A 26,718-nucleotide genomic window follows, 5' to 3' on the forward strand; every position below is an offset into this window, starting at 1 on the left:
CTTCTTCTTCCTCTGCTGTTTGACTGCTATTAAAAGTCGGGAACTGGATCTTTGGTTAGACCAGCTGTGGCCATTTTATTACTTAGCTTATGTTGAATTGGTAAATCCCAGTGAAGCGTAATAATGTGTTAGATATCTTGCATTACAATGCACGTACTCCTTTGGTGCCACCTCAGTCCTTTTTTTGGGGGCATGACATTGGCATGTGAGATGGGAAACCTGGCAGCTGAGATTTCGCCCTGGAATTGACACGCCAGGCTTCTCCAAGTACCACATCCACATTTCCAAGCTTCAGTTTCCCAGGTAATTTTGTATGTCTGTCTGCTATGCTTGTACTTAATGGTGTTCTAAGTCAAATGTGTTTGTGCCACTTGTGGAGTGATTTTTTCAAAACACTGCTAGAAGGCGGCATGTCTGTTCAGTGGAGGTCAACAAAGCTTAGAAAAAAGATGCTAAGGTGAGCCTAGACAGCAAACGTCAGGTGTGTTTACTATCCTGTAAGGCAGCAAAAGTGGTGGGTAAGATCTGTCACGTGGAAGAGAGAACTGGTGTGTTTTGTTCAGGGGAATTTGCTGCCATTATTGGAGTTGGATATACTGCACTGAGTTCAAAACCAGCAACAGCAGAAATAATTGTTCAGCCTGAAAAGAAATAGTGGGAGATCTTCAGTCAGACTGGCAAGCCACAGCTTCCCTTCCCAAACCTGGATTCACTTACATCCATAAGTCATCACAGCTACAGCACCACGAGCACTGCAGTTTCTTGGTGGGTGTTGGCAGTTTCTCATGTGCATGTCAGTGCCCCTTTCCTCAGCAACTGGAGAGCTGGGATATCCAGAAGCTGTCAGTAAACAACTCTACATGTGCAAGTGTCAAAACCTGCATCTTCAGAAGCCTCACTGGGCATTGTGGTCACAAGTGCTAGCAACTGGGCACATGCTGATGTCAATTTGTTCACTGCCAGTGTTTTCAAAACGCAAGTGCAAACTTGGGCTGTTTTGTGGCTTAAGGGAGCATGAGGACATTCACACCTTGTTTTTATGGGTGCCCAGGCGATGTCTTTTGCTTAGAAATGTACCCCTTCAGCATCAAATAATGAATAAGCTATGACTAAACCTGGACGCTGGAGCTACCACCGAGAATATCAAGCATGTGAACAGTGATAAGGCAGCGTTTTAGAAAGAACAGTGAAGAACAAGACTGCATAACGGGAGTTTTTAAGAATATCTTCTTTTAATGAAGTTATAATATAGAAATGTAGGCTGATCTTCTCTCTCTTGTACCATTTTACAATTTGCAATCCCATACAGTAGATTGTTATTCAAAATCTGATTTGCTCACACACTTGAATTTCTGAGGATAAAATTTGCTCCTCAGTATAGAGAGAGATACTTTGTAAATTTGTCCTTAACCATCGTCAAAGACAATCTTGTCTACCAAAGCAACGTTCAGCCACTGGAAAGTTTTCCAGCAGTGGGTAATTCCCGGATATTGAAAAAGTTGTCAGACATCAAAAATTCTTGTTCAAGATTGCGTTAAAAACGATATCTATCTACTGCAGCTGGAAGTGACATTAAGAGGGGTTTTTACTTGGCTGGTATTGTAGAAGGTCAAGTTTTGCTTATCAGCCTCGGACTCAGATATTCCATGCAGTTCTCAGTTGAATTCATTAAAGCCACTAAACTTTGATGACTGTGAAGTCAACTTAAATGTGTTCTTCTGTGAACTTAAGTCCTAGATAACCTAAAACAAATTATTTTGCAGCTACTAAGTAAAAGGAATAGCAGCAGTGCAGTGCAGTTTGGAAAGGTTCTGTAGCATAACCGAACGAATCCCTTTCCTTTGCACATATAATCTGGCTTAAGGTAGAAACTTTGATTTCAAGCTAATTACTTCCATTAAAAACTCTGCAATACTTCAGATTGTCACTTGATCTTTGTAGTTTGCTGTACTGCTGCTGCTTTTGTCACATGGAGTTTTACTTTAGTATTTGTTCCTACAGATCTGCCCTTTGCTCCAAATCATGCCTGTCACTAAGTCACCTGCAGTACCAGGGATGATTTCTGCAATCAGTTTTGATACTCAGTGTTTAAGCTGTTCGGCAAAGTATCAGAAAACACTTGTGTATGTTTTCTATACATAGTAATAAAGTGAGAGGAATAGCAGAAAGTTTAGGACAGAATGATGCTAACCATGCTATGTGCCTTAAGGAATGACCCAAACAATGCGATAGGTTTGTAAATAGAAGCAAGCTGTTGAAGAAAAATGTGTTTATCTGTATACTTGTGGAGTCACATTAAAACATGGCCAATCTTACCAAGTTTCACAATGAATAGTAAGTGGGAACTGAAAAAACCAAACTGTTGCCTGAACATCGTTACCGTAAATGAAGAGGAAAAGAAACACTGTAGGTGGGGATAGTAGTTCTGAGCCATTCCTTTGGTGTCTTATATGTAACTGTCCCAAAAAACCCCAATAGGACTTCACCGTCAGAAATCTCCCGTTCTGCAGGCTGTCTATTCTTTTCTTGGTGGCCACAATCTCCAAGCACCTCTGACGACAGAAAAAAAAGAGTATCATTTGACGTATTTCACATTTCCACTTCTGTTCAGTGATCATTTTTCCTTCTGTCTGCGGTTGTTTGACCTTGGTCCAGTTATTCAAGTGAGCACAGAGAAAAGTGGAAACACGTCTACATTTTTTTCCTCCTGCATGCCAGGACGCAGCACAGCTCCCATGGTCAGAGATGGACTCAGGAGCTTTGAAGCTAAACTGTTCTTTAAAAACAAAATGATATTGTGATTATGGCTCAGAAATAATTATTTTTTTTCAGCCAAAGGCCATTATTTTATAGGCTGGCCAATGAAGATAGTGAGTGTTGAATTTTTCCCAAGCTTTGGCTTTTGAACCATGGAGGAGATGGTAGGAAAGCACCAATCAGGTGCCAAACAGAAGCTACGATGCAGCCAACGATCAGCACTATGTTTTGCAGAATTTTCCCCTGCATGTGGTATGTTGTGCGTGTTCAGGCCTTCTTATCTGCCAGCTGCTCAGCTGCAACAAAGATTTCAGTCCTGGTGGAGCAGGGAACAAAAAGGGATGGATGTTTCGGGATAAAAGCCGACCTGCTGTTTCCAGCCCACAAGCTGGCTGCTTTGCACGGGCAGCTGTGGATTCGGTGACTCAGTCCTGAGCGGTCACAGGCAGTCAGAAAATAGCAATGTTGTGGTGTGGCCTCTGCTCCATCCTATTTTGCAAATCACCGTTAAAACTGACCACTGCAGTTTTCCTTTCCCTGTCTCAACACTCAGACTGCTCGCCTGTTGAATATCCAAGTATAATGGTACTACTTGGGCCAATGCTTTCAAAAGTAAGTCTTGGAAATTGTGTGCGAAAATTGTGCCCTGCATGTCAACACCTAAATAAAGTGCCTACCTTCAGAAGTGCTGCTCTGAAAACCCCGGACTTTATCTTCAGTGACATTTTGCTGAGATCTGTTATCTGTGTGGTTCTGTGAGTGACCTAGAATAAGAAGAGCAGGATTCTTGTTTTTAGAAATGGAAAAATTTGCCCTTTAGGGAGTCCTCCACCACGCAGAAATATTCGGGGACATACCAGGTGGCCGTTTGCCTTTGCTTCAGCTATCTTCGATTAAGATGCTCTTTCTAAGCAGCAGTGGAATTGCCCGATGCCAGTGGATAGGCTGCAAAAGCGTCTGGAGATGACTGAGGAAGTTTTTGCTCGCAATGTTACCGGCCTGGGGCAAACACGGTCAGGGCCAAAGCAGATTTTGTCATGTCAGCTGCAGCAGGGTGCAGAAGCTTGAGGCTGGGCTCCTGCTTAATACCTGGGAGCAGCATAAAAGTCCGGGGTGCTTAACGATCAGGGGACTTGTGTGGGTAGCTAAGGATGTCAGACAGGTTTGGGCTATGCAATTCTACTGATTCACACTGCACGGAGGCTTGCTGCATATTTGTATCCGTCAGAAATCATGAAGCATGAAAATACTGTGCAACCATTTGATATTATCATTTCGCCACTCCAAAGACACTAATGCTAGCTTAGGGGAAAACCATCCCCTGTCTTATCTTCACTAGGATTTCATTTTGAGTTAGCCAACTCCCATTAAGAATTATTTTTTCAGAGGTAAGCCAAGGCCTAAAGAGCAAAAGGTATAGCTTCTACTAGAAGGAGGAGGATCTTTAAAACTATGGGATATGGAGGGGTGTTACAGGACTCAAGTCTTGTGTCTTGAAGAGTTGGTCAAAGCTGACTAAGGAAGGGGTCCTCTTGCAGTTTCCTAAATGTAATCCTTTTCTGATTAAATAATGAAGGAGGAAAGGCTTTGCTGGAAGGGCATGTGAGAGGCAGAGCCCTGTCTAATATTTAGTCTAGACAAACTTACATTAGGAAAAGAAAGATTTACAGGATCCACTGGACTATAGTTCCATATCAGAAATACGCAGGAAGAATTTCCGTGCTGGAAAAAAATCTGCTTTTACATCCTAGAAGTTAAAAATTTGGAAGAAGTTATCATCAGCACAAGATCTTCTTCCTCTCTTCGGCAACCTACACAAGGAAAAATAAAAATGGACAAACTGTACTGGGACCCATCAGTCTTAATCCAGAATACACTGATCTGCACATGGGCGCTTCGACAGATTCAGCATAGAAATACAAAGCAGAAACATCAGCTTAAATAAGGACTAGAGTCCTCCCAAAGCCAAAAAGACACTGTTCTGTAGTCTTACCTTTTAGTGTGCATTCTCCCTCCGAATTACTCATCCATAAAATGCAAATGTCAGTTCTGAAATGAAAGCTGTGCAAAGGAAAAATATAATGATTAAACCATTTGCCTTTGTCAATGGTTTGAAGAGAAAAGCTCATGTCTGCAGTGCTGCATTTCTTTGGTATAGGAAGCAAGTGGGTCTGCAAAGAGGCTTCTTAAAATAAAACAATATCAGTCTAACCGCTGGTTCCGCCTGTACATTGGTACATCGGCTGGCTTGTGGGGGCTTCTCTTACTCAGAAGTGAACTGAGACTGACAGTAACATTTGTTTACTACGCATCTGATCAACCACATATAACCTTTGCCAAAGGAGCTAAATTAGAAAGAAAGAAAAAAGAGTAATGCATTGTTTAGGGTAGGAACATAACTTTTAGGGATTATTAAAGATGAGAAACGAGCACAGGTCATTAGCACACATGCTACTGGAATGAAGTTTTGCAGAAACCAGAAGGTGGTTGTTTTTTCTAGGTAAAGATTGCTAAAAGGAATGCATGATACAATACTGAGACGATGTGGCAGTGAGGAAGACAATAGAAAAAGAAAATAAAGAATATTGGTACAACAAGATCTGAATGAAGAAGTCTCCAGCTACAGACCAGATACTTAACTACTTAAATAGTGTACTTGATTTCTTTTAATTTAGATGTGCAGACGCGGGCTTCAAAATTCCTAAAATTTGCATGAAAGAGAACATGTGTAGCAGAGAACTCATCCCATCCCATCCCATCCCATCCCATCCCATCCCATCCCATCCCATCCCATCCCATCCCATCCCATCCCATCTCATCTCATCTCATCTCATCTCATCTCATCTCATCTCATCTCAAGAGAAGATAGTAGTGAAAGACCTGCTGGGAGAACCTGGAATTGTCCTTGGGGAATGTTTTTCCTAAAAGCTCAGTGCCTGCTTTGGAGAGATTTATTCTAAACAAAAAAAGTAATGATTTTACTTTTAGGGGGAAGAAAGGGAGTGGATTTTTTTGTTTGCATTGCTTTGGAGGCTAGATCGCAGCCAGTGCATGTTGAAATGCCCACTCTTACTTCTACCCAGCACTTGCTGCTTGTGGCTCACAGAGGCAGTTGTTGTCATGTCAGGTAGCTCAGTGATTATGGCTGTTATTAAAATTCACTTACAATAATTGACCCATTTCTGAGTACAAGAATATACATGTGTATTTAATCTTCACAGCTCTTTCGCGGAGAGCCTCGAACGGCTCTGGAACATGACTGCCATGTTTCGCCTGAGGGAGAGGGAGGGTGTCATCCATGCTAGCATCACGAAAATCCCTTCCTCAAACACAGCCAGGTGACAAACCCCAAGCATCTTGCTGGTAGGGTCTTTCTAGAGGTTGACAAGGAAATTGCCCGAAGCACCTTCCACCAAGGCTGCTGTGGCTGAAGGTAGCATGGCCAACCATATCTTCTTCATCAGGAGGAGTTGGCTGTGACTTCAGAACTGAGTTTCTCCTAATATCCCCTTAATAACCTGTTCTGTAATTTCCTTAGCAGAAAAAAACAATTGTGTCAGAGGAAGAGAGATCCAGAGAAGAAGGCTGGAAGGCAGATGTTTTGGGTAAGGCAAGAGAGGGCTGGACAGGAGAAGGAGTTGGCAGGGCTCCACAGTGGTGGGAGCAGAAGAGGAGAAAAATAAGGCAAAAAAATAGTGGCAGAAGAAAGACATAAATAAAAGAGGACAGGAGGTGTCTGTGCTACAGGGGAAGTGGCATGGCAAAGCAGAGCCAGTTCAACCGTCCCTCCTGAGGCAGGTCCACCCAGAGGATGAAAAACTTCATGCTCTCAGGAAAGAGATTAAGCTATCCCAGCTACCCTGGTCACAAAGAGCAGGCGTCCGCGTGATTTCTGAACAGGGAGTGCAGGCTTCCCTTTTGTTTTAAATGTTGGAAACCTAATCAGTGAAGCAATTCTACCTTGCCTCAAAAGAAATCCCCGAAAAAGCTTGTTCAGAGTTCAGAATCCTTTGTACAAAGTTAAGAAATGCCCTGACAGCATTACAGATCCTTTCTTCGTGATGCTGGTGTGTTTATGCCCTTCCCACCCACCTTTCCTTTTTCAAGGCTGTGGCTATGGCTTGTACTGTGAGAAAAGTCTTTAAAAGTCCCCAAAAATTTGAAAATCATGAGTCAGACTCCCTCAAAAGAGTGGGGAGGGGATTTTTTGTCATCTGTGTAACCATAGCTTCTTGTTTGTGTACGTGCACAAGACAGAACTTTTTGGCCTGTGCATAGGGGACAATATCTGTTTGATGGTGAGGGGCTTTCAGCTTCTCCCTACATTGTGAATGCTGAAGTCAGGCTGTGTCCTCTCACTCCCCTCCCACCTGCCCCTCATCCCAGCAATTAATTCTACCCTGATTTCCTTATCCTCCACTGACCTCCTCTATTAAGGCATTTGTAGAAGCCCTTTTGCTTCCCCTCACAGGCAGTTTGTAATGCTCAGAAAGCTGCAAAGACCAAGAATTTTGCAATGCAGAGCCAGAAATTGTGCATTTTCTGGATGCCTAGCTTAGGATACTTGGGACTTAGATTAAGAGGTGAGCTATACAGGTTTTGGAAAATGGGGCCTTGTGCTAGGAGTTGGTACAAAAACATGCAGGCTTGGAAAGATTTGGCTCTCAGCATGAGAATCTTGCTGATTTTCTTGATTGTGTTGCTTTTGTTTTTTCTCTGGGCTTTGTGTTGTGAGAGAAAGATGGAAACAATACTATGCTGCTTTTCAGCTGTTCGCAAGTAAGTGGGTTTATGTTTGTAAGGAGTCAGAAGGAGATTTGGATGAGCTTACCTCATAACATTATTTCTTTTATATACAGAAGCTTATGCTGTATTTACATAGTACACAAAATAATGCGAAGAATGAGAAGTTAAATCGAGCGAGTAATTTTTTCTGTCAGTAGCAAGAGTTGTATAGAAAAATCTGTTAAAATTGTGCGATTAAAAACTAGTAATGATACTCAACAAGGGACTTTATTTAAGTCCAAAAATAGTTATTGCTGCTCTTAACTATAAAAGCTTGGCTTTGCAAACATACTGCTCTTCCCTGGCAATTTCCTGTGTTTCCAGAGAGCCAGACAGCTTCTGGTCATGTTGAAACTGCTCTACTCTGTACCTCACATTTCCTTTTCAAGCTGCCTGATGTGGAAGGACTAAATTCAACTGCAGCAGAGCCATAGGTAGTATTGTGGTATATGCCTCTATGGTCTCCTCTAAAACCAGTATTTTTCACCCTTAGCATCTCACTACTAACCTCTCTTTTCCTCCATTTCCTCTTGTCTTCATACCTGAGCGAATTTTGGTTTTAAGAGATAGGGATGAAAAGGAGGTACTCAAAACCATTTCCCAAGGTTTTACACTTCCATGTAAAAACACTTCTTAACCACTTAAAATCCTTTTGTTATAGTAGATCAATCTTTGCCAAAAATAGTTTTTCACGTGCACTTCTACAGCCACGCAAAATAAGTAGCCACCCATGGCTGAATCGTGCAAGTGGCACAAGCTGCTGAGCATGTCCATGATCCTGTTTCTCCTCATGCTATTGTGTTCTCAGTTATGCCACGGAAATTGCATTTGGCCACAATTGCTATGCCATGATACAAGTGTATCAGGCATTCATAAACAGGTCTGCAAATTGTTACTTTATTAGCCACTAAATATCAGCAAATGGTCTTTAAAAAAAAACATTGAGAACAACTCCCCCCCCCTTTTTTTTAAAGACATACAGTCATAAGGTGGCGTGGTATGCCTCATTTTAGCAGCACGATTTTCATATATATAATTAACATACCTTGTCTGGTCTGCTGACGAAATTATCAGGGACTTCCATCTTTTACTCATTAATAAGAGACTTACTTGAGTTAAAAAGGAAGTAAAAAGCATTGATGGAAAATAATCACTGAAAACCGCGCTCTCCTGCATGCCTGCAGACTTCACAGGGTATCCAATGAGCTGCTGAGTCGCTAATGACAGATGTGGGGCTGCAAAAAGACCGAGGCTGCCTGCCAGTGTTTCAAAGGTCAAATGGAAAGCTTGACAACTGAATTAAATGTACTGCGTAAATGTGTAATGCTGGCCTGAGCCAGTGGATGAGAGGAGCTCATGTAGTCTTGTGCTCGATCTTTAATACTACTTTGAAAGAAAGCCCACGTAAATGGATAAAGCAGAAAATACACATACAAAAGAATAAAGCAGAAAATGTGCGTCGCTGAAGATGCTCAAGAAATAATGAGTTGAAGAGTGCTGAACAAAACCCTCAGCTTGCCAGTTCCAAAGCCAGTCCCTGAAATTATATCGCTGCTGTTAGCTTCAGAAAACTGTACTATTTCCCTGTGTTCTTGCTTGTGCATTTTTGAATTTTAACATGTTACGAGATCTCTGAGAAGATGTGGAGGATGTGTTATTTGTAAGCTCTCACTTGGTGTTTCAGTCCTTCAACTAGAAAGCTTGTCGCTCAGATAAAGAGTAAGAAATGACAGCGTGTGGCATAGCCATCCAGTGCCAGCCACTGCAACCACGCAGACTTCCCGAGTGAAGGGAACTGTTCATGATCCATTCCTGGGCAAGTGGTCTCTCTTGGGGAAAAACTGGTGATGACTATCATTTGCAGAAGCCAGTATTGGTTTGTGAATGATTTGCATGCAGAACCCTGGGCTAAGATGCATAGATGATGTGTTAGCAAGTAGTAATTTTGCAATTGAGATCCATTTTCTGCTCTGAGCCTGGAGGCATTCTAAATGAGCTGAGCCCTGCTTTCACCTGCCTCGTAGAGTGAGAGAGGGCAATGTCTTGCCTTGCTAGGAGGAAAAGAGTTTTCCTCCCTCAGATCTCTGCTGGGGAGCCCTCAGCTGCCATACAGCCAGCGACTCTTTCACAGTTTCGTAAGTTGTGTGAGAGGAGTGGGAGAAACAGGGAAATTATGTAAAATTATTTTTGGGAGAAGCTACAGCAGGGACTTCAGTCCTGGTACTTGCCCTGAGAGAAGGCTGGGAGCTCCCTTGGGACTGGTGTGTCCTTGCTGCAGGAGATAGCGTTAATGCAAAGCAGAGGAGGGGGGAGATGCCAATCACCTAACTATGCAGAGTACATCGCCTCTTTGAAGGTGGCTTATACCTTCATGCCTTTCAGTTTTTCAGTGATAAAGGGATTTGGGGTCCCTTGCTCAAATGACCATCGTGGTTCCCTTTTTTTTTTTTTTTTTTTTCTTTTCTCCAGCACTCCCCTGTGCCCTAGTTTTCCTGGTATGGTTTAGGTATCTGTATATGTGGTATATATACCATATACCACGCCTCCATCACTGTCTGGTCAATGGCTCTTGTTTCTAACTTAAAGTGATTTTCTGTTGTGTCATTCTCAGCCAATTGAAAAAATTAATCTAAATCTCTTTTAGAATTCAGTTTTTAACCTTTAAAGGAAAATTTCAAAAGTGTTGCAGATATTTACCGTCAGAAGTCATAGTGAGGGTCAGCAGAACTTGTGCTTCCAAATCCTGTGGATGCTTTGTAAATATTCCTACCCAGCGCCACGACCCCCTTTGGGGGCAAACAAGTGGAAGTGCATCTTGAGGTATATATGGAGTTGTAAGAGTATGGACTCTGAAGAACAAGCATATCTGCTCCTGCTAAAAGCACCTGGTGCCTGCCTCTGCTCGGCTGCCCATCTCACTGTGTGAAGGTGCTTCAGTTCACCCATCCCTCGTCCAAAGCTGGGTGTGGGGTGAGGTTCCTTTACGCTTTTCTAGGCAGGGATTCTTACTGAGTGCTTATGTAGTTACTCACTGCCTGTGTAACTGCCAAATCCCTTTCCTTCATCACCTATGAAGGAAAGGCTCTGAATTTGGGGATGTGCTCCAAATCAGCTGCAGCTCGTCCCGCAGTAATCCGCCAGCAGTGGGTTTTGCCCCGCAGCATACGCGTGTGGGTTGCATTGGTCAAATCGAAACCCAGTTAAACCGAGCAGCAGGTTGCAGCACCCCGAGGGGACCCCGTCACGTCAGTTCAGTAGTAGCTATATCTGGTCAGCTCGCCACCGTAAAGGACACGGGTGAAAAAGCCTCCAGTGCTATTTTGAAAGATCGTATTATTTTGCAAGAACAACCTGGTTCTTGAAATTGGTGCAAATCCGTGTAGGGCAGAGGTGAGGTGCAGCGAAGCAGCTCACAGTGTGGGAGGAGGCGGCGGTGCAGAATGAGCTGGAGAAAGAGCCCGGCTCACTGAGCTGGAAGGATGCGGGCGGGCAGGGAGCTGCTGGCCTCCGGGGTGGGATGTGGCCGGGAGGACAGCCTTGCAAAAGGCACAGCAACCCCGATGCAATACTTCTCTCCAGTTTGCTGTAAATTTTCTCAAGGTGCTCCATCATATTACATGTGTATTGCTGCTGCTGCTGCCCACACCTCTTCGCAGCTCCCCGCTGCGTGCTGCACAGGCTTCCTGAGGCAGCGGGAGAGCTGTGCCCGTCCTGTCCCACCTGCCAGGCTGTCTGGCTTCGGAGAGGACCTGACCGTTCTCACGAGCGTGCCGCGGTGTCACGTTAGTCATAGCGCTGTGGTTGCTGACAGCTCCCCAGCACTAGACCCAGGGAGGTACAGGAAGCACGGTGGAGGACGTGACCCAGCACGAGACAGTAAGAGGGCACGTTCAGTCCCTGACACCATAGCCATCCCAGATGCTTACTAGGTCAGTGTCATGTTGGGTGCTTCTAGCCCCAGGGTGATTAAGACAGTATCTGGTGAGCCCAAGCTCAGCATAGCTCACGTGTCTCAGCGCTTACCCCTAGTCTCTCTGAGCTGCAGCCCAAGCGAAGAAGGGGCTGGGAGGCCCGTTTTGTGACAGAACCGTGCAGCAGACAGAGTATCGGAGGGTGCAGTGTGTGGCCATCTGCAGGAGGTGGAGCAAGGTGGTCACACCTGGCTCAGCTTCAGCCTGCCCGGCGTGTCGGCTCCACAGCAGCCACCTGCGTGTCTCCACAGGCATCGCTCTGGTGCCCACCAAGGCTTGTCGTTGCAGATATGCCACCAGACCCACGCTGACTCCACGTGGTTGTAAAGCCTTTGCTTGCTTTCCATAGTGCTGTCGGAACCCAAAATTCTGAGCAGCTCCGGGCAAAAGCACCCAAGAGGCTTGGCATCACACTGACTAAGCCGCAAGTTGGTGATTTAAGAGCAGCCCTACCTAACAGCACAAAAACTGAGTTTGGACCTCTCCAGGCCTAGAGAGCTGTACAGCTTCATTTGCTTCACCCATGCCTCAGTGTGCTGGCTCTGCTCAGGGACTTCTGCAGTGCCTCTGCACTTGCAGCACGGCGTATGGATTGGGCACCCACAGACACCTGAGAGTTGACGGTACTTGCTGTTTGAGTACGAAAGCCTCAGCATCTTGCTTCTCACTCAGACTTCCAACTTGGGCATCATCTTTGACAGAGACAGCACTGAATCCAGAGAATGCTTAAATCTGGATGTGTTTATTCAGTAACGTAAAGATTTTATTCACAGAACGAAACCTTTCTTCTCGTGTATCTGCTATTGCAGGATTCTTCTTGGCTTTCATTCAGTCATTGTGTGCTGCTGCAAAGACAATTTGCCAAGCCTATCGCTCTGCTTAAATAATTTCTGTGATATCTCACTGCTCTGTTGCATTGAATGCAAGTAAAATGTCTGTTCATCCAAGGCTGGCTGTGCTGCACTCACAGCCTCCCTAGCATCTCCCACTCAGTCTCAGTATGTTCCCTTCTGCCTCTTGCTGATCTGTGCTTTGAGGCTCTACGGCTTTCCTGTTACATGTTTAGAGTACATGTTTTTTGATATTTCCAAAGCATCCCAATTTCAGAGATTTCCCAGAGGCACTGGAAAACTCTTTCTTAAGAAAAGAATATCAGAAGGATGTTCATGTTCCTTGGATTTCTGGCCGACGCTGCCCTATGTGTTCTCTGCTGTACTGTTCGTGATCAGTTGTCTTCTGCTCAGGCTGAAGGCTTTCTAGGGCACGGGGCTATTCTGTTCTGCTTCTGTCCCTAAAATCTCATATGCAAATAATAAATGGTGGTAGTTGCTAGGAACTTGGTGAGCGTTATCAAGCAAAATCTACAGAAGTTGATGTAATGTTTTTAAACAGATGGTGCCTTGAACGAGACAATTTCTTAATGGAAACTGCTGAAATAAGTGTCAAACGATTTCATTTTTGTCAAAGACTTATGCCACCTTTTGAACTATGAAAGTTTCAGGATGGCAACTATGCCACAAAAAATACTGTCCTAGCCTCCATTTTCCATTAAATGTATAGATTCAGTTTCAATCAGTGTTTCAGTCTTTAAAAACAGATTATTTTCTAGTTTACAGGGAACTCATCTGCCACCTTTACGTTTTCAGGGGTCATTTGAAAAAAACACTGTAAACTTCTGAACTTAAGGACAATGAGGCAGCAGCTCACATCCTATTTACTTGTGTACAGTCTTTCCAACTCCAACTTGTAAAAACCAATTCACCCCAAGAACGCAGCCATAGGCATTCAGAAATATCCTAGGCGGTAGCTATGAAGTACCTGTAAAACAAACCTGCTGTCATCGGTATTAAACGTTGGGTATTAAATGTTTTACTTCACAGTGAGTGTGATGAGCCCAAGGAAGGGGGAGCCCATGGTGTGACCAGCTCTTCCCTAGGTAGCTGCCTCCTCCCCAGCCAGGCCGATGGCACAGCTGGCCGTGTGATGCCCCCTCTGAAGAAGAAGTTGGTGTTGCAATCCAGTGCTGAACCATCCACGTGGTGACCTGGTTGTGGTAAAGTGCTCCTCCTTTGTTGGCATGGATTACAAAGGCAGGCTCTCTTGTCTGCCCGCGGTCTGGGCACTTGGTCTAGTCAAAGAATGCTTGCTGAGATGGAGCTGGGAAAGGATGGTTTATTTTACCCCTTGAGATGTAGCTGTTTTCCTGTGCCTGTGCTTTCCTGTTTTGTGCAATGTGAGCATGGAAGAAATGTGACAGGGCATGGATGCCAGAAAAGGTTTTCTCTCCTTTGTTTACTGCATGGTACTCCCTTCCTGACCTTCCTAGGAAAAGTACAAGCGGTCAAACAGAGCAGGAAGACAGTGCTGGAGGGAGGTGCAGGGGCAGCAGCTTTGTGCCGGAGGAAAAGGAGAAGCCCCTGCCGAGCTCTTAAGCCATTGGAGACTTCGTGTGGGATGGCTCGTGCTGCAGAGGGCTAACGGGGGCTGTTTAATTGTGTTCCTAAGGCAATCCCTGCTGGTGCCAGCTCTGCCGCCACCTGTGGGCACGAGCACACATTTGGGGATGACAGGTCTCTTCTTGTCAGCGTTACAGGAGCAGCTTCTCAAAGGAGCTCTTGTCTGCAGCAATTGCCCAGACAGCCAGGCAAACCCATGTCAGTCTGCCCATGTGTTTTCTTTCCAAAGAGCAATACTTAGACCGGAGAGCCAGGCTCTGGCTGCCTGACCCAGGATGCTTGCGGTCTGCGCAGAGCAGCAACACTCTTAATGTGAGCTTGGAAGTGCCGTGAGGAACTTGGAGAAGGAAATAACACCGATCCGTGAGCACCATCCTGGTTTGCTCTCCCAGCAGTATGTGTGTGGAGCCACTGTCTAAAGCAGCGTTGGCAGTGTTCAGTTGGGATCGGGTCACCCTGGCTGACTGCACCCACCTCTTGCATCTTCTGCTCACGGGGAGTGGCTGAGAGCGAGCTGAGATGGGTGGGAAATGAGAGGAGCATTTCTGGTGACCTCCACAGCAGCATGGCAAGGCTTGACCTAGGTAAGACCTCGCACCCAAAGGTGAAAGCATGGGGGAGACAGGCAAGGGCTGGGTGTATCGTGCCCCTCACGAAAGAGCAGAGGAAGAGGTTGGGGTGGGACAGGAGAGGCCACTTCCCAGGGGCCACGGCAGATCCCTGCGTGGGGACCTGCCCCAGCTCCCACAGACGGCTTCTCGTGCCCCAAGACCTGGGCTGCTGGAAATGAGGTCCTGGGGCACTGGCCCCACGCCCGCGGACATGGCCCACACCACAATCTCCCCTTTGTTTTTGGTGCCGACGCATCCAAAGGCCGTAGCTGCGTTTCCTACACCCACTGGGAGGATGTGGGATTTTCTTGGCTGCGAAATGCAGCAGCGAGGAGCTTTGCAGGCTGGGCCAGTGACTCAGCCGCTGGCGATGGAGATGGGACAGTACAGACGGGCTCTCGCCTCCTCATGCGCCAACAGCCCGTGCCTCGGTGCCTCTGAAATTCTTAATCCTCTTGTTTTCCATCCTGCTCTTAATTTTGCCACCCAGGAGGTGAATAAATTCATCTCGCCAGCAAGATACACTCTAATCGGTTTGGAGAAACAAACACATGATTTTTATTTAAAAAATATTTCATTCCTTTCATCATAGTCATTTCTGCAGAAACACAGTCAGAAATTGCTGTGTAGGAGTATGGATTTCTGGTAACAAGGCCACCTACACAAATCCACTGCAGGAAATAGGAAGCCCATACCTAAAGCCTTCATTGTCTAGGGCCCAATTTTGCAGAAGTGCTACGCACCGCTCGGTCCTGTTGAAGGCAATGGGAATAGATGATGCTCAGCCCTTAGCAGGAGGTGGTCAGGATTGAACCATCCTAGATCTTGACTTAGTGAGTCATAGTACTGCATGGCACTTGATAGTCAGGAGAATTCTGAATATTCACGCAAAAATCCCCACGTAATAAATAATATCCTGTTTAATACGTGTATTACATCTTGTTTTGATACTAGGAAGAACGAGAATACTTGCGTCTTCCCACCACGCTCTCAAAGTTGCTATATTTCTGGGAAAAGCTCCTGTAATTTTGATACCTAAGCGTTTTCGACTCGTATTTTCTCTTGGATTTGTAACATTACTATTTTTAATAACATAAGCAATAGTGAAATTGCTTTCTGCACAAGGATCCGAAGCATTTACTCCCCCCATGTTGTGACCTACTTTACCAGGATTCAACAATGTATATTTATTTGTTTTGCAGCATGAACAGAAATAAGGACTGTCGGCCGTTTTGTTAAATACTTTGTTGGTCCCTGATATGGAGGAGAAAGCTGAGAAGTTGCCAGGTAAGGGATACGTTGACCAAATTCTGTTCTCAACTCCAAGTACTTTTCTGCTCACAGAAAATAATTGCACCAATTTCAGAAAATGTTAGTTACAAAAGCATACATCTGCTGTAGACAGACTGTGCATCCACTGGCATATTTCAATTTTTCTTTTCATCTTGGAAAAAAAAATCTTGGTTTGTTTCTGCAAAATGCACCTTTAGGTCTACCAGTAACACCTTGGACTACCAGCACTGAACAAGTTACTGAAAAATCTTTGTTTGCTGTGTTCATTTGGCAGTGTTGTATACAAAGCTGGTTTCTGTTTGCTTGTGTAACTAATTAGCCATCAAGAACTGAGTAATTGACAGTTTTGGAAATCAGTCACAGGGAGAAACACTGCAAAAAGTTCTGGATTTTAACATGGGACTACCAATCCTGCCTACTTGAACTTGCAGAAAAAGTCATCAGAAATCTGAAACGATGAACTGAAAAAAACCAGATGTTGGTTTGATGGATAGCTTTTTAAGATGGAAAGAGGAGTTCTTCGTGGCCTACTCTTTTGGACTTCATCTATACCTGGGCTTCATTTATTTTATTAACTTTGGGGGGAGGGCAAAGAAAGAAAATGTTTGATAAATTTATGCATCTCCCTTTCCAAAATGAGCTACTCTGCAGCCATCATCTTTGACCTTGCATAGCTGACTAAATGGTATGAACTGATTGACACAAAGCATTCAAAAGGTGTGTGGAAACAACACTTCTGTGGACTTCACCTTTGTCTGATCGTGGCATAGGCTATCTAAAGAGGAAACATCTGGACCCATCAGCTTTCTTTTTTATAAAATGGGGAACACAGATTTTGAGAATCTGAAATCGAGATGATCTGATATGACATTTAAAAAATATGTGTAAATGTGGCTTGTTCCTAGTGAAATACCTTCTTGTGTTTATAAATCAAACTTGCAATGTTTGCAATCATTTTTTCCTTGATGTTTAGATCTTTCATGGTTCTCATTTGTAAGTCTGAAAGAATTTACAAGAAAGCATACATCTGTTTTCTCTTTGTGGAGGAAATTGAGTACAGGCAGGTGAAGAAGAAACCGTAATAGGAAATAAAATCATACAGTAGTGTGAACTTCATACAATAGTGTGGATTTGTAAATTTTGCTAGTTTTATTTGAGCTAAGCTATATTTTAGGCAGAGTGCTCTAAAATAATTTGACAAGCTGGCTAGGCTAGCCATTTTATGCGTCTCCTATGGAAACCTATTTTAAAATGTATTTAATGTTGAGGGAAGCAGGGGAGGATTGTACTTTTTGTAGTGAGATTTCTGTCACCAGCCAGAACCAATCAAACTTCCGAAGGGAATACAGCGGCCTTGAGAAGAAGAGCTAGCTCGCTGAGACTGCACCAGCTTGCTGCAGCCCCCGAAGCCAGTACTGGGACTTCCCATGCCAGGTACCTGCAGCTGGCTCACGTGGCAAGTTCTTTTCCCATCTGGGAGCCCCGCATGCTGACGTGCTCATGCTACAGGGCAGATGTTGCCTTTGCCTGTGCTGTAGGGACTTGTTTGCCACAGCTACCAAAGCTAGCTATTCAAAAGCTTCTGCTTTTGAAGTTCTGCCTTGGGGTCCTTAGCTATAGCACTGGAGTGGCAATATTCATCCTACCCTTGCCTCAACTTTGTCTGTGGAGGTAACCCTCCGGGTTTTCACTCCAGGAAAGTAAGGGCTAGATTTCTGCTCCGTTCTAACTCCACAGTGCACAGACCCTATCCTATATCCTAAATATTACAGCAAATCCGCCCTCTTTCCTAAGGATACTTGTAAATGTATGCTTGCATTTGTACTTTTTGCATATCAAAAGTATGTGGAACTCGAGTAGTGGCAAGATGGTGAGATTTGCATACGTGCATACAGCATGCACGTCCAAGCACAAGCATCAAACATTGGGGGAGTAAATGCATGTGAAGGTTATGCTTGTGCCTCTGGTTGTGCCAAGCATCTTTCATGGTTGCAACTCAGGTTGGACAATTTTGCTTTGTTCTTATTCACAGCATCAAATGTCATTCAGATCAGCAAAAAGTGTCTGAAGCAATTTCAAGTTTGTGTTGGTGGCAACCAGACCTCCAAAGAAGTTGACAGCTACAGTTTTAGGTCTCGAACTCTATGCCAGTGGACCCCTAAAATTATCAAAGAGCAGAGGTCGAAGAAGGGCAGAGGCTTTTAAAGGTAGGTGCCCCAGTCCCTACTATTTGTGATCAAGTCTGAACCGCTCATGCATGTTCTGCTGACTGCATGGGAGCACGTTTCCTATTAGCCAGCTCTGCTGGGCTCCTGACTCAGCAGGGAGACGTGGCTTAAGGCTCTCTGTCTGCCTGTGCTGCTTAAGGAATCGGGCACACATAAGTCAGGTTTTGGATAGTCAGACTTCTCAGGCTCTCTGTCTTGCACCAACCCTAACTCCGTGTCTTTTCCTGATGGGGCCCCCATCTTTTTGCAGCAGTAGATAAGTACGAGCTCTTATGCCCCAGATATTCTGAGCAGCCTTTAATTTAAGGCAGGTGTCCATCTGCCTTGCTTATGAGCTGTGGCCAGGCAGTTTCCTGAAGACTTATTTCTTGGGTCACTCTCCACCCCCAAAAGGCCATTGAGATAAGACACATTCATCCCAGCGTAGACATTCTCTTAAAGGTCGACACACTCACCTTGGGGCAAGAGTCTAATTCTCAAATCCTTGTTCCTCTTGACTCGAAGCAAAACTGTCATTCCAACTTTCCTGCATCCCAGGAGGAGGCCACAAGCATCCCACAATGGATCTGTCTCTGTCTCTCTGCTTGAAGCGGTTCCATTTGAGAGCAGTATTCCCCAAAAGAGAAAATGAGCTTACAGAGTAGTGGGCAGAGCACTCGGGGGGACTGTGTGAAAGGCAAGTTCAGTTCCCTGCTCCCCTAAGAGCATGTCTGTAACTATTGATACAGAGTGGGAGTTTCAGAAAGTGTGGTTTGGGGGTTTAGCTCTGAACAACCAGCTAATAATTACAGTATTTTGTATTGCACTTGTGTGAAAACTGTTGTGTTCTCTTTTTTTAAAAAAAGCATCCAACCACATATTTCAAGCCCCAGCTGGATGGTGTTTGTTAGCCTACTTTTGATCGTCATTAAAAGCCACAGAGGAGGGAAATCAGCATCACTCATCTTAGATGTTAGTAACTGGATGCCCTCTAGCGAGACTGTGTCACGCTCTCAGATCTCTGTTCTTTACTTCCTTGGGGAGAGATGAAAGACTTGCGCGTCTTTCCTTAAAAGTAAAAACGTAGGAGCACATCCTGGAGGTGAGCAGCGTGTGCAATGCCCAGAAAGTCAGAAGTGAAATGAGACTTGTATGCCCACTCAGCAGAGACCTTCCTGGTGCCTTTGGGCTGAAGCGAAGGGGGCTCGTGGCCCCGTTTGCTGGGGTGATTCGGACAGGGGCGTGCCCAGGCTCTGTGTTTGTGTCATTTTCCACTGATCACTCACGGGTATGCTATTGATAGTTGTATATGGATGGCAAAAAGGAGTTTTTTTCCAGAATTATTCTCATAGGAATGCCTTCCTCAAATGTCAAGGATCACCCCAGGCTGTAGGCCAAGCAGGCTGTTTGGTCCCTGCTGCAGGAGGGATGCACGAGCCCTGTGTGTGGCTCATGTGTGCTGAAGGATGGCTGCGCAGTAACTCTGATTATTTCCTCTCTCTGCCCGAGTGCTGTAAATTGCATCAGGCAGCTGCGGCTGGTTGCTGTTAGCACGTCACAAATTTTGAAATAAAACTTGTGTGTTGAAGCATCTTAGGAGCATTATTCTTTCTCATTTTTTATCTGGGTAGGGAAATAATTTTTAAACAAATTGTAGCAGGGAGAATAAGTTCTGAGTGAGCAGGAAGGCCGATAGCAACGATACTGGGACGCGGTCTCAACACCCCTGATTTGGCTTTGACGTTGCTATTTTGGGGGAAGGGATGTCTGCAAAAACATGCACCACCCAAAGCCTACATTGGGCCAGTAGGCTTGCAAAGACTGCAAAAAGCACCAAGCAGCGAATGGAATGAATTTAGGTCTTATAGTAATGTGAGTTAGGTTCACAGAAAGATTAACCCATGTCAGAAAAATCTGTTCTGCCAGCGTTTCCACGCTGCGTGTGGTGATGGTGAATTCTGGCCCAGAACACTTTCCATTGCCTGAGTATTTCTCGAACTCTGCTCACCATGTCCAGAGGTGCTGAAAAGCAAAGGTACTGCGTCAGCGTTCGATGTGTATCAGCTCAGTAAGGAGGTTCCCAGGGAACGGGTTCTTAATGCTTCAGATGTGTGGTGTGACCGCAGCGGGCAGTCTGCAGGACATGAGAGTTGTTCTGCAAAACTGTAAATGGCAAATGTTTTGACATCAAGTGTCTCATCGATGCAGAGATATTTAGGCTCCTGCTCTAACTGTTCATAGGGTTCTTGGCATGTGAAAGTACACCAGGGTTTTCTTTTCTTACTTTCCCCCACCCTGTTTTTAATACCAAGATTAGGCTTACCTAAAAAGAAGCGATCGGTTTTTCGTTAGAAATCGGCCCTGTGTTTATTCCTCCAAACCCAGATGCGTACCTAATGATGTGAGCGATAGCACCCGTTTCCAGTTAACTCCGTGGGCACCTCCAGCAATGAAAGGTTGCTCCTCGAGCTTTTGCAGGCACCTGTGCCTGGCTAGCATGCTGCTTTACACGCGTTTGGCACGGGTGCACCGGGAAGCAGTTCCTTCCTTGCACTGACTTCAAGAATGTGAGAAAGCACAACAGTCCGGTGTCTGAAGTTGCCAGCTCAGATTAATTAAAACGTCCTTGCAAATTAGACTGTCACCTTGCGTTTTGGTTTTGTTTTGTTTTCCAAAGCTAACTGAAGGTTTCTTTCTCTGTACTGTGGGACAGAGAGATAATGAAGAGTTTCAAATTGCACAGGGGAGGTAGCAGTAAAGATTAATTTAAAATTGCCATATTTTGTAATGTTATTTGTAAGTAAATTATTTTTCTCTTGAACTACTTTGTATTTTCTTAAAAACGCAGTGCATTTTTGTTTAAAGACATTTTTCATTGGAAGTGATTTGCAACGTTATCTCCCCAGCAGCTCTCATCCCTAAATGCTTTGATATTTAGATGCTCGCCGATACAAACTGCGGTTCCACTTTCCTTTTTGTGCAGCATCCGACCAGCATGAGCGCTCAAACTGAAAACCCAGCCTCACTGACGTGGCAGGAGGGAGAGTCCCAGCTGGAAACACGTACTGCAGCCGTCCATCCGAGGGGACCTTGCACACGCAGGTAAGAACCCAGCCTCCCTGTCACCACCAAGGGGTAAAGGGGGGCAAAGAACAGGGCTTGCGGCCACCTGCCTCTGGTCAGGCCTGGAGCCGTCCCCGCTGCATCACGTGCCGCTCTCTGCACCCACAGTGACGGCTTCTCTTGGCTTCAGGTGCCTTGAGGGACGGGTCCCTTCATGCAAGGAAACCCAGATCACTGCTTTGCCTCCTTTTCAGTGCTTTAGTGCAAAGGAATTCAATCCAAGTCTCCTAAAAGTGCCCCAGCTTTTGCGTTAGGCATATTTTTTACTATAGAGTGAACGGGAAGAGAGGGGTGCAAGTAATCCACCTCGTCTAGTGACACTGCTTGATTTAGGGTAAGTTACTTGAGCAGTCACTATAACAGAGCCAGGAAAAACATCTGCTTGGGTATGTTCCCAACTCATCGAGCCGAGTGTCTCCAGCCCAGTAAAAGGGTGAATTACTTGACTGGGCAATTCAGTTCCCCACAAAAGCCTAACTCTGAGCTCAGCTCTTGGCTCAGCAACGCTTCTTTTCCTCCACCATGTATAAAGATGTAAACAAATACACTTTTGAAGGTGTGGGAAGGATTCACAGTGACACTAAAAATCATTTGCAGAGAACCACAGCACGGCTGTGGGCTGCTGTCGGTGTTGCTGTTAGTCTTCCTACTGCGTGTCTGTGGCTGAAGGGGGGACAAGATATCCCTCGCCATAACGCAGACTAAAGCAGCATGAGACACTTGTTCTGTTACGTTACCACTTGCAACCTCTGCACTAATTGAGGCACCATCCAACATTCCAGACTCGAGAGATTAATGTGCAAGCCAGAAATAAAATTTCCTCCTCAGTAGGTATGACTGTGTGTCTTTTTCCTACTTTCAAAAGAAAAGTAACAGGATTAGAACAGGAAGAGAGCCGTGACATGCATCATAGGTAGGTAAACAACAGTCATCAATCTCTTCCTGTGGCAGCATTGAAAGAAGTACAGTCACTCTAATAGGCGCTGGGATTCCCCATAATCAACTAGAACTTGACATTTCCCTTTCTGATTATAAGTGGTTAGTACTAGAAACTTTTAATCAGCGTAGTGGAAGAGGGAGAAGAATTATGTGATAGACTGTAGCACCTAGGAATTTATCTCTTAGAAAGAGAAGATAAAGCAAAAACGTACTTGGTAAACTGCTTAATGCTTCAAAATTATTTTTGAAAAATTTAGTTTTCATTGTGAGCATACAACATCATTAACTTGCAAAACAGTTTTATTTCACACTATACAAAGTTAACAGACACTTAAAAAAAGCGTACAGTTACATCTACTGCCACCGAACATGTTAATTAGGGGACTTCACAGATAGATCTCTGGTTTTTTAGGGCCCTATGCAATCCCTGTTCCCCCACAGGTTTAAGCCTACTTCTGTATAGGTTAAGGAGGGTTTATTCAGAGAGTGTAGTTCAGAGCATGAAACTTGGAGGACTTGGAGAGAATGTGCCAGCTCCGCATCTGTATGCCAGGAAGAAATGTAAATGAACACTTCTCTGTTCCACTGCTGAAACTAATTCTCCCCCTGCTGGGCCCTTACAGAAGCAGCTGTAATAGGGAGCTAGTCCAGGAGCTGTCTCTTCCTTTCTTCTACAGAGTTCTCTAGAGACAAACCTTGCTAGTGGCTGTGAAGCATCTGGAGCTGTTTGGAGGAAAGAGGGATGGGATCTTAACCCATACTGGTGAAACTCTGTCCTTTCCCTCCTCTTCCCATTGAACCTTTCCTGACGTTTCGCTACCTGGCTGCCATTGTAAGCAGTAACAAACTCTCCTTCAAAGAGCTTATTAGAGGGAGAGAGGTAGCTAAGGGTTATAGGATTTCCTTGCAGTTTTGAAGCTGATTGTCTAATCAGGACCCAAGAATAAACCCTCCTTGCAGGAGGGCATGGTTAGATGTCATATTGTGCGTCACTGCCATGTCGTCGTAGCATGGATGCTAAGTCCTGGAGTGAGGGCATATACAGAAAATACTCAAGAAAATGAAAATACTCCTTAGAAATTAATTAAAAATAATGACGTCTGAAAAGAATTTGGATTGCGTGGCTCTAAATCTCTTCACTGTTTCACAGCTGTCTAAGGTGAGCTGTTTTTTCACTTCAGACGCCACTTCTCCCTGCAACTTGACTGTAAATAGCCAGGGAAATAATTTACCATAGCATGCCCTAGACCTGAGCCTTCCTCAGGTACTTAAATCTTGGGAGTAAGAGCAATGGCACAAGATGTTGACTGGTTATACAGTAAACTTTTGATACTCCAAGCAGGCGAGCCTCATTTAAACCAGGTTTCAGATCAGATGTTGGAATAGTTAAACAAAAGAACACTTTCTGATGGCACGCTGCTCCGAATGAAGAACTAAAACTGGTTGCCTACATTTGCTTCCCTTGAGGTCCAAAACCAAATCGCCACGAGAATACAGTGTTTCATACAGAAATAAATATGCAACTGATTTCAGAGTCTTTTACGGAAATCAACAAAAGGACAGAAATACCACAAGATAACCTAAAAGCCTTAAAAGGAATAAAAATACTGTGCTTGTACATTCATTCTTTAAGGTGCTACAAGCTAATCTCTTTATTATGTAGCCTTAGGAAAGTCAGACTTGGTGTTTCCCAGCAGCAGTGGTAACCTTCATGTCTTAGGCAAGATGTCATTCACTTTTTTCAGTTAAATGGTTAGGACACAGCATTCTTTATCCAAGATGGCATCACTGACATCCTGATCTGGGGGCCAGGGCTAAAGGGACCTTACCTTGCAGGTTCAGTTCATCCTTCCTTTTCATTTCTGCAGTACCTCACTTGAACAGTTCTTTTGGGTACTGAAGCCCCCGTTCCCGGATTAACTTTGCTGAAAAAGAAGAATGAGCCAAAATTCTGGCGTTTCAGACTTGGCATATAATATGCAGAGGAGACAAACCCATTTTTTAAGTCTTTTCCCGGTTATCTTTCAGAGCAGCCATAAAGCAAGGCAACAAATACTAATATAAGCTAGTTTTCTTCATGATTCTCAAAAATTCTTGCTCGCTCACTTCTCCATCTCCATCTCGATCAGCTTCGTCGATCATTTCCTACAAAACATATTGTACACCTGGTCAGGCATGGGGCTTGACTCTAAACACAAGACCTTTTCATTACAAAACAAATCAGAAGTACTTCTTACAAAACCATGACTCTGTATTTGATTATTCCGCACATTTCTAACCTCTCAGCTCTTTTTGTATAGGCATGAATTTCCCACAAGGATTGGTCCATTCCTACTAGAAAACCTCTGGCAAGTCAGAATTTACCTGAAGTTCTTCATCTGTTAAGTTTTCTCCCAGCTCCTTGGCGACTCTTTTCAAGTTTTTAAATGAAATCTTTCCTGTGCCGTCATCATCAAATAATCTGAAAGCTTTCAAGATTTCTTCCTTTGAATCCTTTTCGCTCTAAAATGAAAGTACAATGTGTATGAATTAAACACCTGCTATTGATATGTCCCTTTATGGTATTTTTTATTCCAAGATTTTTTTTTTAACAATTCCTACCATTTTTTGTGTCATCATAGCCAAAAAGTCTTCGAAGTCAATGGTGCCGCTTCCTTCTTTGTCAATATCTGCTATCATTTTCTTAATTTCTTCTTTCTTTGGCTCAAAGCCTAAGGCACGCATCGCAACCTGTGCCAAAAAGCAATTCTGTTAGGAGGCTACCAAAAGTCTAGTGGCAGCAGCTGCATTAAAGCTCATTTAATTTCCTCATCCAAAACTATAATGACAGCTCACTGCAAGGAAGACCTTCTGACAGCTCTCACTTGCTTGTTTCCTCTTTCCAGTTACTAGTAGTGTAGGTCTGATGTTTGTAAGACTCAAGATTTATTTTGTCTTTGGATTTATGGGGAACATGGATCTATTTCTGAAACTAAGGGAAACTTTTTGTCAGAATTACGTAAAAGTTCCAACTACATCTCTGAACTACAGATTGATTTTCAGCTTAGTTCCTAAAAGGGCTGGTTTCTCAAAATGGGACACCAAGGGAGAGATCAGGGATGTGATTTCACTTCATCTGACATTTAGGGCAGAATGCCTATTAGTTTTGATTACATGTGGTTAACTTAGGCAATCCAGTACACGAGTAGAAGAAATCCAGATGTATAGTTCATGGCACTTTTGGCTACATGGGGAAGCAACTGACGATACTCCATAAATTTCTCAGCCTCAGCAAATCAAAGGGTGAGTGTTGTGCTAGTCAAGGAAAGAGACTTTCTGAGGCTTACACAACACAAACAAAATACTACTGTAAGGACAGGTAGTGCTTAATATTAATGTTGTTTAAAACCAAGCTCTATAACAACGACTTCAGTACTGATAAAACTATTAGTAATTTCCCAATCCTGGTTCGCCAGATAACTTGAGGAAGATTTGACCTGTGAACATTCATTGTTCCTATATGATCTAGTGGAAATACAGGGCAGGGCAGAAATTTTCTTGCTGAACACTTTTCTAGTGGAAAGTGCCAACTCACCAAAAATTTCACATGTTCAGATATTGAAAGCTACCTCGCCAACTGTCCATGTATTAGAGAAGCCTGCCTGCTCTGTATTGTGATAACTGTGAAATACACCCCAAATTCAGCCATGAGAGCAAGCCGTTACTGTTGTTCATACACTAAAGCCATTTTAAAACAGAGCAAGTTAGGGCTGGGCACACAGAAAAAGCAGCTACGATTTTGTGACCAATGATACTTCCATCCAAGGAAAAACAGTGAGAAAACCTTGAGTTCTTTTATGTCGATGCTTCCAGATCCATCAGTATCAAACAAGTCGAAAGCTTCTCTTATCTCCTGCTTTTGCTCTTCTGTAAGTTCAGGTTTCAAGCCACTTTTCTTCCGCTGGGTTGTGCTTAAGCCAGGTTTCCTGTAGTTGGATGCCTTCAGAAAGAGAAGAATGAGAGATCACCCCTTCGAGAAAATTCAAAACACAACTCGTGTAAACAGCCATAGTGAAGCTGTAGGGAAAGTGAGACGTTCTTTATGGCAACTGGTAGATTGCAGCTGGGTCTCTTGTGCATTTTCCTGGATGATTCTAGAAAGAAACCAAGCTGGAGACTTTGTTAGGAGGGAAGAAGCGTCTGGCCTTCATGTTTTAAACAGATCGCCAGTCAGAGAGGAGCCAGGCAGGCTGCAGGTGACCGCTCTGGCAGTGACTGAGGCCCCTCGCACCTCCTGCCCGTCGCTTTGGCCTCTCAGGGCGGGTCCCAGCCCCGTCCCGCCCGTTTAACGGCCACACAGTTATAACGCGGCCGCCCCGCGCCCCTCAGCGCTCCGCGGCCGCCGGGCCCCGCCCGCCCCTCGGCGCTCACCATCTGCCCGCCGCTGCCGCTTCCCAACGCCGGGCGGAAGACGCTTCAGCGCCGCCACGAGAAACCACCAATGAGCGAGCCGGGGCGCGCCGGGGGGCCGCCCCCTTCCCTAGCCCGGGCCAATGGGAAGCTCGGAGGGCTCGTGAGGTCAGCGCGAAGGCGGGGT

At 44.6% G+C, this 26,718-nt stretch overlaps 2 protein-coding genes and 1 long non-coding RNA gene across 21 annotated transcripts in view; 1 reads left to right on the forward strand and 2 right to left on the reverse strand.

Moving 5' to 3' along the window:
• Positions 1 to 26,718, forward strand: part of BBS12 (Bardet-Biedl syndrome 12) — a 94,257-nt gene that overhangs the window by 12,670 nt on the left and 54,869 nt on the right. For 15 of the 17 annotated variants that reach the window (XR_010831437.1, XR_010831449.1, XR_010831439.1 and 12 more), the window contains exons 5-9: positions 13,394 to 13,566; positions 14,199 to 14,553; positions 15,783 to 17,307; positions 17,906 to 18,080; positions 21,064 to 21,182. Coding sequence is in view for 1 of the 17 variants with exons in the window: in XM_066996669.1 (XP_066852770.1) it covers positions 21,076 to 21,182 (107 nt within the window). In the remaining 16 variants the exon portion in view is untranslated. The remainder of the gene's footprint in view (positions 1 to 13,393; positions 13,567 to 14,198; positions 14,554 to 15,782; positions 17,308 to 17,905; positions 18,081 to 21,063; positions 21,183 to 26,718) is intronic. The other 2 variants (XR_010831438.1, XR_010831443.1) reach the window with 2 other exon arrangements.
• LOC136790811 (uncharacterized) lies at positions 799 to 18,904 on the reverse strand. Of its 2 annotated transcripts, XR_010831456.1 has the most exons (5): positions 18,557 to 18,904; positions 4,751 to 4,818; positions 3,615 to 4,568; positions 3,435 to 3,521; positions 799 to 2,552 (listed from the first exon to the last, which is right to left on the reverse strand). It is a non-coding gene; the product is annotated as an uncharacterized lncRNA (long non-coding RNA). The 2 variants fall into 2 exon arrangements; XR_010831455.1 differs by lacking the exon at positions 18,557 to 18,904 and having other exon boundaries at positions 4,751 to 5,255.
• Positions 22,425 to 26,704, reverse strand: LOC106042429 (uncharacterized). 2 transcript variants are annotated; one of them, XM_048078145.2, is made up of 5 exons: positions 26,553 to 26,704; positions 25,966 to 26,121; positions 24,744 to 24,872; positions 24,507 to 24,644; positions 22,425 to 24,287 (listed from the first exon to the last, which is right to left on the reverse strand). In XM_048078145.2, exons 1-5 carry the CDS (start codon positions 26,553 to 26,555, stop codon positions 24,198 to 24,200), a joined length of 516 nt encoding a protein of 171 aa, XP_047934102.1. In that variant the 5' UTR covers positions 26,556 to 26,704; the 3' UTR covers positions 22,425 to 24,197. The 2 variants fall into 2 exon arrangements, with proteins under 2 accessions (XP_047934102.1, XP_047934103.1); XM_048078146.2 differs by lacking the exon at positions 26,553 to 26,704 and adding an exon at positions 26,413 to 26,530.

This window comes from Anser cygnoides, chromosome 4 (genome assembly GCF_040182565.1).
Source record: "Anser cygnoides isolate HZ-2024a breed goose chromosome 4, Taihu_goose_T2T_genome, whole genome shotgun sequence".
Classification (NCBI taxonomy): domain Eukaryota; kingdom Metazoa; phylum Chordata; class Aves; order Anseriformes; family Anatidae; genus Anser; species Anser cygnoides.